This window comes from Mycteria americana, chromosome 7, assembly GCF_035582795.1.
Source record: "Mycteria americana isolate JAX WOST 10 ecotype Jacksonville Zoo and Gardens chromosome 7, USCA_MyAme_1.0, whole genome shotgun sequence".
NCBI lineage: Eukaryota > Metazoa > Chordata > Aves > Ciconiiformes > Ciconiidae > Mycteria > Mycteria americana.
This window is the reverse complement of record NC_134371.1, coordinates 8,279,095-8,293,295: the sequence shown is the minus strand read 5'-3', so window position 1 is coordinate 8,293,295 and position 14,201 is coordinate 8,279,095. Positions and strand designations below refer to the sequence as shown.

General features: G+C 36.6%; 1 protein-coding gene across 7 annotated transcripts in view; it reads right to left on the bottom strand.

Moving 5' to 3' along the window:
* Positions 1–515: 515 nt before the first annotated feature.
* NAALADL2 (N-acetylated alpha-linked acidic dipeptidase like 2) overlaps positions 516–14,201 on the bottom strand; it is a 520,054-nt gene continuing 506,368 nt past the window's right edge. For 6 of the 7 annotated variants that reach the window (XM_075506899.1, XM_075506901.1, XM_075506898.1 and 3 more), the window contains one exon: positions 516–9,748. In XM_075506899.1, coding sequence (XP_075363014.1) covers positions 9,550–9,748 — 199 coding nt within the window. In that variant the 3' untranslated portion in view covers positions 516–9,549. The remainder of the gene's footprint in view (positions 9,749–14,201) is intronic. The other variant, XR_012776415.1, reaches the window with a different exon arrangement.

Here is a 14,201-nt window from a genome sequence, read left to right as displayed (position 1 = left end):
GCCTAGTATATAAACACTTCACTGTGACAGCGTCAAATTATTCATTACTTCAGTTGCATGGTTACCACACCTGCACTTCATATAAAAAGCAAATGCCTTCCTAATTACACGATCCTATAGACTCCACTCCCACGCGGATTTCTGTGCTACTACTTGATAAGAAATACAGGTGCAAGAAATGCCATAGCCGTCTCAAGGTTAAAGAAAACAGTGGAGAGGACTGGTTATATTCCCATTCTCTTGGACAAATCTGTTCTATACCAAGCCTGATAACTTGGAATGCTGGTAGTATGTTAAATATACTTTTTTTTTTTTTTTTTCTCCTTTCTCAGACAGATACTCAGTGAAAGAGGATAATGGTCCAATCTCTTAAGTGGAGACACAGAAGATTTTGATACCCAGGCAAAGAACATTTAGCTTTAATGACGTTTTTCAGTAATAATGACTTCCACAGATCTATCAGCAGGAATTGAAAATAAGATACTTGTATAAAACTGTTGATATACGGTTGGCTTTTATTTTCATGGCACAAGTTTACATGGCTTAAAGGAAACATGTTCTGAAGGAATATGTTTCACAAAATAGTCTTTAACATTACATGAGATATTCTAGTCAGAGCTGCACTTTGTACGGAGCTAATGTATCAAACTAGGTTAATGATCTAGCCATGATTAAAAACATTAACAAGGTATCACTTTTATTTTTCCTTTTAATCTGGTGAACAGGAAAGCAGTTTCAAAAAAACCCTACACAAAATGGAAATTGGAAATTTGGAAATACACATTCATTTACAATGAAACCATTTCATTACACCTCTCAAGTGCTTCATAAGTACAGAAAAGCCTCCAAGTTCTCATATACTATAAGCAAAACGTGGAATTCGTATTTTCATGAGATAACAACTACCTTATAATTTCAGGACCTCTGAACTGCTGGAAAAAGCCTGATCATCTGAATTTCATATAATCTGAATATTACATATCATCAAGATTTTCAGAACTGACTGGTCTCTTTCTTCAGATACCATTCAGATTGCTCAGTAGCTTTTTTTTTTAAAAGAGTCTTATCCTGAATACTTTGAGTTTGATCCAAAGTCTCTATCTACTTTTCAAAATCTTGATTTTCAAGAGCATACAGGGACTTCTTCTTCCTACCTGAAAGATGAATTATCTGAGTATCTGGGCTTTCTACATACCAGCATCTAAAGAAGTGGATAATTCAAAATTTACCTGTCAGTAAATTATCACATCCCAGGTTGTGAGGTTCTGTCTAGCTACTTTTTTTCCTCCTTGCTTTTTTCCTTCTTCCCATTATGTTTTAATGCCCTGGGATCCATGTTACTGACTCAGCAGCTTGAGAGGCATATGTTACAGCTCACTGGCAGAAACGATTAAAAAAATAAAGTAAAACCATCAAAAAAGCAAATGAATACAATTCCAAGTCATTCAGTGCAATGTACATTATACACATCTTCATATTCCAGTTTAATTTCTAGCAAAAATGTAACTATGGAAAAAACATTGTCTAATTCACAACCACTTTCACAACATGTCTATTAGTGAATTCCAGTCCACAGAGCCTTCTCCACAAACACTCTCACAGACTGCAAAAATCATTTTCATAGCACAAACAAGTAAAACGTGCTTCTTAATCAAAGTATGTGGAATCTACTTACATTAATGGCCAATGTTACCTGTTTATTACACTATGTTATAGAAGTGAAAATTGATACAAAGCAAACTAATTTTGCAAATAAGCTGTTTTATTCAGACTCAACATTCTATAATGTGTTACAAAAATCAACCTTTCATTGCACATTTCCACATAACATGATATTTATTGGTTTCCAGGAATCACTGCATCAAGTTTATATTACTGCATGGTCAAAAACCCTAGTTACTTAATATTCTGAATTGACTAGCTATCAGTTGTGGCAACTTGGTTTTACTACATGAGAATTCAGAAGTAGATGGAATGAAGGAGTCATCATTCAGGCGCCTCACATTCTATGCCAAAGCTTGACAAAGATAACACAGCTTGACAGCTACTCTTTTGCATACAAAAGGCAGAAACACTTGCATATTCCATCCAATTAGGTAAACTCGTATTGAGACTAACATGATCACTGATAACAGCATTTGAGCACTAATCCTCAAAGGTACAGCAATGAGGACATACAATACACTACCATGCAGCTAGGTATGAATGCAATGCTAAAATCTGGCCTTACGCAGAAGAATATTATTTTCCAGACCTGTACTAAAACCCCCAAAAGTTCCTGTTCCAAGTACCTTAACTTGTGCTTTTTCTCACTGTATGCAAACAGTTAAGATACTTGAATGTGAAGTGTTCCCTGAATTCATTATACTTCCTCTCGATATGGCATCACATTCATTTTCTGTCTGTCTCAGAATACCAAACCGTAATATATGTGATAAGAGTATGTTGCATATTAACTTGCATAAACTGCAAAGGGAAAACAAAGAGAATTTGTATTCATCTTATCTGCTTTAAGTATGAAATATTAAGCATCTCCTTATTTCTCCCCTAGTGGATTCATAGACTACAAGATGTTTCAGCTGTTGAGAACAAGAAACGAGACTGCATGAAAAAACCCCAGTGTTCCAGTACTTTTTCAGAATCCTCAGTATACAGACCGAAAACATCAAAAGTTTGGCAAGCACTTACCAAGTATTATATTTAACTTTTTAAGGATAGGGGGCAACAGCAGTTTCTGTAGCAAGCTAACACATCAGTCAGAGCTATCCATCTCACCTCGGTGTCATTCAGACCAGTATCAGGACTGTGCTACATAAAAGCTGACGGGGGCTACAAGAGACATTAGTTAAAAACTGTGGAAATACACTGACAGCTCAGACACCCCCCTAACATGCCACCTGTAGTAAGAGCTTGTAGGAGGTGCTAAGAGAACTTGGTATTACATTGCTATATTACCAGTACGCTCAGGAGAGAACAGTTTCAAATAGGGGAACATGAGCAGGTCTCTGCAATACTATTAAAAAAAAAAAAAGTTCTCTTAAATTACTGCCTCAAAGCATTATATTGCATACCTATACCACTGCATGGTAAAGGCAGCCACCCAAGCACATAATATCATATAGATTATCTGGTCAGTAAAGGACATTCTTCCAAAGACCATGCTTTGAAATACCACTTTTAATTCTATCAAATAATCCAGGAATGATCAGACAAGAAGACATTACACTGTCTTAACACATGATAAGCTTTCCAAAAACACTAAAGGCAGCACACAATTAAAAGAAAAATAAAAAGCAAGACTTCTTTTTCAAAGGCTTGTTGGAAAATAAATCAGAGAAAAGTAGCTTAAACAAAACCCTAATCTTTTTTAACCAAATGGATTAGGCAGATGAGTAAGCATATACTACATTTACACAGCAAAAAAAGTTGCTCCACGCCTATATTCTGATTACAGTTCTTAAATTAAGCTCTTGTATTAATTCCAATCTGTGAAGCTCATAAGAAAATGTGTACATTAATCCATGCCAACATTTATAAAAACTGTTACATTAATACTAGATTATAATACATCACTCGTACATACACATTTATATTCTGCCCTGTGGGTTTACTTAACATTGACCAAGAGACTCCTGCCCAATTTTTGAGAAATATACTCTTGCTTGTAATAATCTATGTTGAGAGATTAAAGAGAATAGACTAAACACAAATAAACAATATTCCGATACCAAATCTTTTGGGAAATTCCATAAATAGTGGCCAAATGCTGCTGACTTCACTCATGTGGAATAGTACCCTGATAAGCAGTCATGGTAAAGTCAACCCTGCTGAAAAAAACAGACCAAGCCAGTAAGACTGAAGGGGAACAGAATCTTTCAGTAAATCTAAATCTTCAGATGCACATATTCTCCAGTTATGATGAGTGTGTATGAGCAATAGTAGAAATAACCAGGGGCAATGGGATTAAAATTACGAAAAAAAAAAAAAAAGGTTAGGCTTGATAGCACCATAGTTTTAGTAAACATACAGTCTAATTTAGATATTCTTAAATCCTTTGCTTCCTAGATGAGTATTCATTATTCTTAGGCACTTCCTAGGTTCACACGTGCATGTTCAAGTACAGGTTTGTGCATATGGCTTGAGTCCTTATCATCCTTAATCATTTAAAACACTGCAATACAATAACAAAGTTTTGCTTCTGCTCTAACCACCTTTTCTTACTCAGATATTTACACACGTAACTTTTGTATGGAGCCATCACGTAATGAAAGGTACTGGATGGCATGCACAAAGTCAGAAAAAATTATGTACTTACATACTGCTTATTTTATTTTGTAGGCAGGTAGTAGGTAGTACCAACTCTAATTAAGTTTGTCTATCATTTCTTATTCATCCAGCTTCAAAAAGTTTATTTCAAAACTTCCAAGCTTATCACCTGCCTACACTGATATTTTTGAGGGAATTTCCTGGTCCAGACATTAGAGAGAAAGATGCTAAGAAAAAATACTGTTCATTTCTCAATACTTTTACATTCAGTTCTTTTCATATAAAACTGAAATGACTGGCTAAGGAAATTGGAACCGGATGGGGAACAAAAGGCATGACTGAGTTCAGAGGGAGAAAAGAGGGGGATTAACTCGGTGGTTCATGAATTAAAGGGAAGACTAAGAAGTGATAGTTGGTAAATTAATGGGATGACTAAGAAGTGATAAGGAACCAGAATAGAGGCAGAAAACTAGTGGGAATGACCAAGAAAAAGGTGGTGAGGAGTGGGGAAAGTCATCACATGGCATGAGGATGTGAGAGAAGTTGAATGCAGGGAATGCAGGGGGTTGGAGAAGGTGGTGGCAGAGGGAGAAAAGATAGTCTGATGGTTAAAGCCACCAAAAATTACGTGGGGTGATGAAATCCTATCCCTGCATTGGTGGGCAGGTAACTTTTACCATTAATGTAACCTTTAACAGACAGTAACTAATTGTGTATTCCGTATTTCTGAGACATTTACTTGCCATACTGGAGTCTCTATCCCAAGTTTTGTGGACTCGGAGCTCCAACAGAAGACACCTTTACTATGTTTTGAACAATAGTTCTGTACAAGGCTAACTGTTTTCAAAATTCAGGTCCCAGGCATCTTAAAATTATATTTGTTTCCTATCACTCACCTTTCTGTGACTGGCAGAATACTGCTAAAATGTTATACAGTGCTAAAGGGAAAGAACATCTTCCACACTATGCTTGTTTCCTAAGATAGCAACCGTAATGTATGTCAGAGGTTCCTATTTCTGAGTAACACAGATAACAGCTTGCAACACAAGGCTTTTGAGGAAAAGCTTAACTGCTCCCTTGAGAATACAGGCCCAGACATAACTATGTTTATAGTATTTAATAGCGTTTAAAAGCCAGAATGACCCATACAATTATCTTGCCTGACTTTCTGCACAATGCAAGCCATAGAATTGCACTGGGCTCCCAAAGTTTGGTTAAAATAGCTACATTCACAGCACATAGCTATGCATATGCTGATGTGTATTCTTCCTCCCTGCATTTTCTAATGCATCTTTTGTTCTCAATCACTCTCTTAATGTAGCTAGGAATCCTGGGACTGGGAACCTGGGACCGTACAAAAAGACCTCAAAAGATAAAGACATTAGTCTCTACAACTTAAAAATAAACCCCATGGCTTGAAGGACAAATCTCCTTATACAAACTTTCCAACATATTAACTGTGAAATCCTAGAGACCTTGGCCAAGAGTTTTCACTGAATGAAATGATGGTTATCTTTTGAATGTTTCCAATTAAACCAATTACAATAATTTAACAAGAAATACAGGGAGAGATTTGGAGAAACTGTTATCTACAGCAGAAGGGAACACCTTTTCTCTGTGAGAGTGATGAAGCACTGGTACAGGTTGCCCAGAGAGGTTGTGGAATCTCCATCCTTTGAAGATATTCAAAAGTAACCTGGACATAGTCCCTCCTGGGCAACTGGCTCTAGGTGACCCTGCTTGGGCAGGGAGGTTGGACTAGATGACCTCCAGAGGTCCTTTCTGTGATACCTGAGAGATTTAACCTTTCCCACCTACTGCTGCAAGAACTGAGGTCAGTCGAAGTGCCTTCTTTTACACCTGTAGACTGAAATACTTTCCTAAAAAGTGAAACAGGGCAAAGTGCTTGCTAATTTTCTCATGTAGTTATTACTTATATCTATTTTTATGTAGATGTATCATATAACTGCAAGTAAATTAGTGTTTGTACAATGTTTTGAAGATAAGGCATTTGTGTATTTGTGTGTTTGCGTATTCGCACAGATACCGTATATCAAAATAATCTTGTTTTCTTGGATGATAAAAAGCAATTCACTGCCTTTTTTAAAGTTAGTACTCAAAATCCAGCTCCTATGTACTATTACTCATCTGAGTTGATTGTACTTTAGCTTCTTTATGGACTCTTTAAAATATGCACTAATAAAATCTTATTAGCTTTTTATTATAAACTGTCTCAACATACAAATATTACAAGCTGCAGGGATTTTCTGGTCACTGTGAGCATGACTCTAGATTACTTAGCAATCAATGCATTTGTTATACTGTCTCTGGCAGTTGATGTTTCTGAAAAGGTAACGGATTTTTAGTATCATTCAGGCAATTTGCAAATATACTTCTTCCTTTAAGGGCGCTCCCTTTATTTCAACACAATATAGGAATGTATTCAATCTGGGTAAGCTACTATGATTTACTAACACCTTCCCTTAGCTGATGTTCTACAGCTGGCTGGGCAAAAATTCTATGTTAGAAACACACCAGGTATTTAGGACCTTTACTTGCTATAAATTCTTTGAAGTCAATAGGTAGGATTTAAAAATCAATGGAAGGATATGGCTCAAAAGTGCCTTTTCTGAAGCTATAATGGTACAAATATTATCACTGAGCACTCACTTATACGTAAGATCTGAACATTTGAAATAAAAGCCTAGAGATCTAGAAGTGTGAGATGACATTGAAATCAATGCATTTAAGTCCCTAAATAGCTCATCTGATTCATCTCACCAACAAGAATACATGATTGTCTCTAGAATAGACAGGAATTTATAGCAGCAGTGCTTTTTGTGGTGGAGTACTTTGAATTCTGCTATTTTAAAAGCGGTTATAGAAGGACATTAGTGAGAAAACAAGATAAATGTTTTAGTGAGGAATTACATGGTTGAAAAATCAAACATGAGGGATACTCTTCCCAACAGATTTCACCGATTTTGCATGAGTACACTTTGGTTACATTATAGGTGGTTTTGGTGGAACATACATACTAAGACTGAGGAAGCAGTTAGTAAATTCACCTGGCAGAATTAAAGGAAGTGTTAATCTCTATTTTTGGTCTCTTAATGGCACCTGACCCTATATTATTTAAGACCACAGACGTTGGCTCCACAGTGAGTCAGCACTCTAAAGAAAATATGTTACTAAATGAACTGTTAGAAGAGTGGTCCCTATCAGAAAATACAATTCAAATGTAGTGTGCACAGTACATCCCCAAATACTACCACAAAATAAACAGACAACTGAAATGTGACTATTCCAACCATGTAAGTATTACAATACTAAAAACTACGGAAACAAGGGGATGAACAAACATTGTAGTATCAGAAAAAACGTTACTCTTCGGAAGTAAAATTCTCTCTGCAGTAAAGAGAATTGGTACCAGTGTTGGCAAAAGAATAGTCATATATGCTTGTTTATCAGATGCCAAATAAAGATAGGAGATAATCATGTCTAAGCTCACGCAGTCATGCTGGCTGATGTTGAACATATTCCCACTTCAGTTGTAGCTGTACAACTGCATAGCCCTGCCTCTGGGCAGACTCGGGATGTTTTTGCCCATGTTATGATAATAACGTGCAAAGAAATGTAGCAACAACATAACTGTATGTACCTAGTCCCGGGTCATTGCTAATAGAGGCCCATTTGCCAAGGACTTTTGGAAACAGAAACCCAGATCTGTAAACAACTCTCATTTCTTGCTGTGTGAACACGCACTTTAAAAAGTCTTTCACCAAATTGTGCACTTTGAAATTTTCCAGAAGGCAATTTTTTTACACTAGTACAGATACTTTTCCCATTTTTATTGCAACCTGAAATGTTTCTGTAATGTTTCCATGGCAAACTGGGTAACAATACATTTAACATTGCCATCAAATAAATTATATTTCGATTCTAAGTATCTACATAAAATTAATTTTTTAAGCTCTAACCCCAGAATCATCTGAGATTGTAAAACTAAACCCAATAGGGCTTAACAATTTCAACTGTTTATATTACTAAGACCTGCAATTCTCAAGTGTGTATATTATCCCCTTAGAGGTTAAGACACTGAACCTCCTGATCCTTTCATTTCAGATTACTTCAGGCCAACAAGGTAATGGTGTCATTACAGCCTTTGTACAGGGCTTCCACCAATGCAAAACAGATTTGAGTTTTAGCCCTGCAATATGCTTCACCAGCTTGTGCCTTCAGAGGTGAATTCCTGGCTCTGCAGTAGAGAATGAATTTATGTTTTCCTTGTGCTTTTTTGACAACAATCCAGGTCCTATATACTGGGCACTACTGATGGACTGATCCAGCCTGGGACAGTGGGTGGTGTGGCCGAGTGGTGGAATCCCAAAAATGTTCCCAGAACTTTGAGGTCTTGTTTTCATTTACTGCTCTCTAGAAATTTAGGGAGACCTTGAAGTGGGCTGTTTTGGTAATGTATAAGCTTATAAGGCCTGTAGCCTTAAAAGGCTAGGCAGTTCTTTTATTTAACATAAAGAATCAAAGTATTTTTGTACAAGAGTAACTACTGACTCAAACTTTTCAAATCATCACAAAAATTTTCTCTTCAAGAATTATGAGAGAAAACAACTCTTTTTCATACAGAAATGGGATAATCAGAGTTTATCTGTATTCTCAGGATTGAGGTACTTATTGTTCCACAGGAGTAAAGATGTTGGATTGCACTGGTAAGGGTGTTTTGTGCATTTCCTGATTAACTCCGGCGCTGGATACCCAAGGAAACGCCACATCCTTCAACTACTTACTCTGAAAGGAGTAAGGAAGAAGATGAGTTTGCTGAGGAAGTTAAGAAACATAAGAGTATACTTAAGTTACATTTTTCTGACAGAGTAGGCATGGAAAGCTCACCTGGGTATACATCTGGGGTGTCTCAGAATCAGGTCTTCAGCATATTGCAGGACGTGCTTGGTACTTTGCAAGACTGAGTTCTTAGTCATAAAAATATATTTTACATATAAAAATACAGCAGATGTCCTTCTAAAAGTCGTATCTTAAGTGTTATTCCCTCTCATTATGTTTTATACATTCAGAAACAGACATTTGAGATATACTGTGAACAGTGCAAAAGACTGTTTTATATTTATTAAAACACGCATTGCAGTACCTTTAAGAGCCAACTGAAAGGGAAGTTGAGAAAGGTTTCATCCTCAGAGAAATTCTGGTCCAAGTTGAACTTTTGTTTAGCAAGTTGTAAACAAACGTCTTAGAATGCAGAGAATCCTCTCATTTCTTTCCAGCTAAGGTAGTCTCAAACACATCAAGTCCTGCTTTGAAGTAAACCTGAGCTGAATTGATGCTGTTCAGCACCTCTGACAAGGCTGCTTGAATGGTCTCATTTGACTGATGTAGTTTGCAGTGCTCCAGTGCCTCTAGCAGTACTGAAAACTGGCTTGTCCTTTCATCTAGTCTGTAAAGTATATTTCTAAAAGAGAACAATGGAAAATGGTAAACTTTTTACTCAAAACAATTCATCAGAAATCATCAAGAAACCCTGCAAGCATCAGCCACACTTTACAGATGATACATATTATGCACAGTAAAGCTGACCCATGGCAAACTGAAAGACAACTGCATATTTATTATGGCTTTGTAAACTGTATCTGTTCATTGATCTAGGTGCACATACATTGAAACATTCACAAAATCTGTCAAAGAAATCTCATATTCCTCTTTGACCATTCAAGATTTTATTCAAAATCGTGAGCCTAGACCTATCACACCTCTCATGAAGTATTTCATGTCTCAGCTGGATTCCATTTATTCCCCTCTCAAAAAAAGTTTGGTTATTACTGTGGACCCTAGGCACAGAATTTTTTTTTTTCCTATATGCTCCTGTTATTTATTTCACACTTCAGAGGTGAAATTCTAGCTGCATTGAAGTCAATGGTAAAACTCTCATCAGCAGAGCCTTTATTTCATCAATAATCCTTTGTGGCATCAGAACAAGAGCAACCCATCTTTAATGTCACATACTTGAGAAAGGAAAAAAATGGAACATACAGCTAAACCCTTATGAAACAAAATCTCTGTTTTCCTATAATATCTGCAAGACTTTTTAATGGCTCATATAAAAACACATGCAAAGGTAATGTCTGATCCCTTGGAAATGTTATCTGTATGAGGTGTTGGAGGCTCAGAATTCAAAGCTAGTCAGTGATTTCAATGAGACTCTTTGAAGCAGACTATAAATATTATCTAAAAACAGGTGTAATCATTATCCTAATTAGAAGAGCATGTAAATATCATAAATTTCTACCCAGGAGCTCCTTTGATTGTAAACAGAAGCAAGTGAAATTTGAAACAGGAAAGCTACATGTGATTTGGTGCAGGACCTTATCCTTAAATACAAGGCAGGTGTTCAGGGCAGGGGAGAAGTTGTTTCACAGAATGAAACCAGCAAGAAAGCAGGACAACTTAGATACTCTGTTAGTAACCTAAGTGCATGACAGAACAGGCCCAATGGCAACTCCAAATTCGTAATAAAACTGCCAAGTACCTACAAGACAGATGACCACAAAAGTGTATCTTGTTATTATACGAGTCATCTAATTGCCAGTCTACACGGGGGAATGGTAACGAAGTAGCCCAATAAATGACACCACAAAACATCTACAATCTTCTGCCAAGTTTTCCAGTTTGAAAAAATGCTTTGAATCAGGGGCAGTGTTTTTCAAAGATATGAAATAACTCCAATCCTCATAACACAATATTTGAATCTTCACGTTTTTACCTTCCTGTATTGGGTATACATCCAAAACCAGCAATGTGCAATAGGAATGGTAAGCTTTTTATCCCCTGACAGCAATACATCTAGCCATTTCAAGTGTTCTGCGATGCAGTACATGTAGTTTTAAACAGAGGAGGGAAACGGTTCGAATCCAACATTGCAGCAGAAGGATAGCTTACATAGTTTAAACAGTAGGTCATCACTGACCTAGATCATTTAGACTGAAACAGGTTAGGAGCATTTGCAGCAACAACTCAGTGGGGACAGAAACCTCCATCAAGAGGACAGTAACAAGCAGATATGGCAATAACTTCTTCAGCTTGCACTGCGGAAGCCAGAGGACAACTGCCTGCTTCCTCACTTCTGAGCTGACGCTATTGTTCCTTGAGACTATGATGCAGCTTACACTTAAAGGTGACTAAAGTTATATTATGGACTGTCCCTAAAGCCTCTCTGCGATACAGTAAATGAAAACTGTGTATGTTGAGAACCAGATAAATTCCTGCTTAGTTGGTTGGTTTTTAAGGATAGGCTGTGCTATGAAAAATACTGTAGTTTTCAAAGCAGGGATTGATTTTGCTCCCTCTGAAATAAATTCAGGGAATCCTGCTGAGATCAGTGCAAGCAGAATCAGGATTTTGAGGAACTCTCCTCTATAGTTCCCATAGTTCACAGGGAGATAGAAGCCTGTTCACAACCCCTCAAAGGCCCTGAACAGCAGGGGCAATGCTAGAGATAATCACATTACTTTCTACTCTCAGGAGGCATGTGACAGTCCTATCTGGCTGCTGGTGGCTGGGAGAGTTTGACTGAGCTAGAATTCTGCTCCAAATGCCTACAACACTGGCATCTTGATCTATATTAGGATCCCTCTATTCCTTTATCGGGGGTAATGTCAACTAATTAAAATGTCATAAGACAATAACCATCAGCAGAGCAACCCTAACTTAGACTGCTAGAAATCAGACTCTAAAGAGAGGATGACCTGAAGATTGCAACATTTGGGGACTGCTGAGAAAACGTTTGTGGTGAATAGGAACAGATCTTCTCCTATCCCATCTTCAAATGTGCTCTAAACATGGCACACAGGCTGAAAAGATGTTTTACCTTGACATACAAGGATGTTAATAGAGTTTCTAATAGTAGAGTTTAACTCTGCTGCTGTGATTTTGGAATTACAGGTGATTCCACAGTAAATCCACAGGCAGGTGACCCACTGTAAAAGACAAATATTCCTAGCATATCCCACCTGACTACGGTACAAGTCAGTGTCTAATGAGAAAAGCTTAGTTGTTTGATGAATGAAAGAGACAAGCAGTCTGCTGTCATAATTTAGAAGAATATCTTACCTTTGCAATAGTAATATGACTTCAGCACAGCTGATTACATAGTATGACAGAACCTATTTTTTATTTTTATGTATGCAAATAATAACAAGTAACATTATACAGCACCTGTTTTTTCAGATTTTCTGCTAGAAATTCTCACCAGGGCCTTATATTTTCCAATTACTTATCTTTGCTTGGCAAGCCATGCCACCCCTTTGTTGCATGAAATGATTTCTCTCTTTATGCATGTTCATGAGAGTCAATTTATACAATTTTACTTCTTATCTCTGTCCAAGCTTCATCAAATGAAAAAAAAATGGCTAGTTCAGTTTATTACTTCCAAGCCTTTACAAGTCAGAAAAGTGTTTTCATTAAAGATTACACATGGACTGAAAAATAATACCCAGCCATTTCATTGGCACAAGATATCACTATGGGACCACAACATGCATAATGATACCAAGAGACTTTAATTTATACTGTGAAATTCAATTACTTAAACATTCCTTAATACAAATTGCTTTTGTAGCCTACACCTCTAAAACAACAATTCCAGCCTATGGCCTAATTGCTTAAGTATCTACCTTCATCTTTAACTATTTTGATCTTATAAATATAATTCACACAGTCAGCCTGACCCACACAAAACGAAAAGACTCCTAAACAGAAAAGTGCAATACATTATTGATGACACTAATGAAATTACAGCACACATCATTCACCTTAATGGGCTTGTTTCAACAACACATCACAGTGACTTGAAAAGTGTAACACTGAAGCAGGAAACCTAATTAATAACTTCAGGCGGTACCATTGAAAGAGGTAAAATGGCTCCATACAAACGAAATCAGCCTTAGTAAACTAAAGCAAAGAAACTACAAAAATGAATTCTAAAAGAATCTCTTCTATAACTTCTCCGAGCCCTTTGCAGGCCTAGGAACATAAGCATTATTGATCGAAATAACGCCATTAGAGCTAAATGCTGTTTCACGTTATCACAAGTAAGGATGCAATGTCACCCCCACCACACCAAAATGAATTTGACAAAATCTTGAAAGACAGATCACACTAAAAATATATTGATTTTAACACAACTTCAAACTATTTTGGAGATTTTATTAGAACAACTGGACAGTACAAGATAAAACTAGATTACTACATTATTCTTGTCATGAGAAAGGATTTTTTAGCTTACAAGAAAAGTTTGTGTGTAGGTAATGTACAACACAAGCTGAATTATTCAGGTACTTACAAATAACCTCCTATCTAAGAGCTTACGTTTGAGATTTTGAAAAGTAATTATTAAATCATTAGGACATTATGGCAAGTATACAGTCCCACATAAAAAGAGTGCAGATTCTCCCTGTGGAATCACATTAGAATTGTTTACAGGTAAATGCTATGGGCAGCGTCTGTCTGTTCCAGTTATAACACAATGTGCTGTGAGTAGAGCTGCTTCAGCATCCTCACAAATCCAATTTTATAAATCCCTGAATTACTTTTTCTTGTATTCTCCAAGAAAAAATGCACACCAGAAAAGGGATGCTCTGTATTTCCCTTTCTCTTGATAATGTTCAGTTTTGAATGCACTTTTCTTATACCTAGGAGTTTGTTTTCATTCGTGTTTGTAAAACATAAAATGTTATTAACTTGCCAAATAAATAAATGCATTCTAATAATAGTATTTCCATGTTGGGAATTCCAGTTCCACAGGGTGTTTATTTATTGCAGAATATAAAAATATTACAAATTCTTCTTCCCTGGAAACTGCATGAGCTGATTTATACTAGTTTATTTACACTAGTTTGTACCTCAGAAAA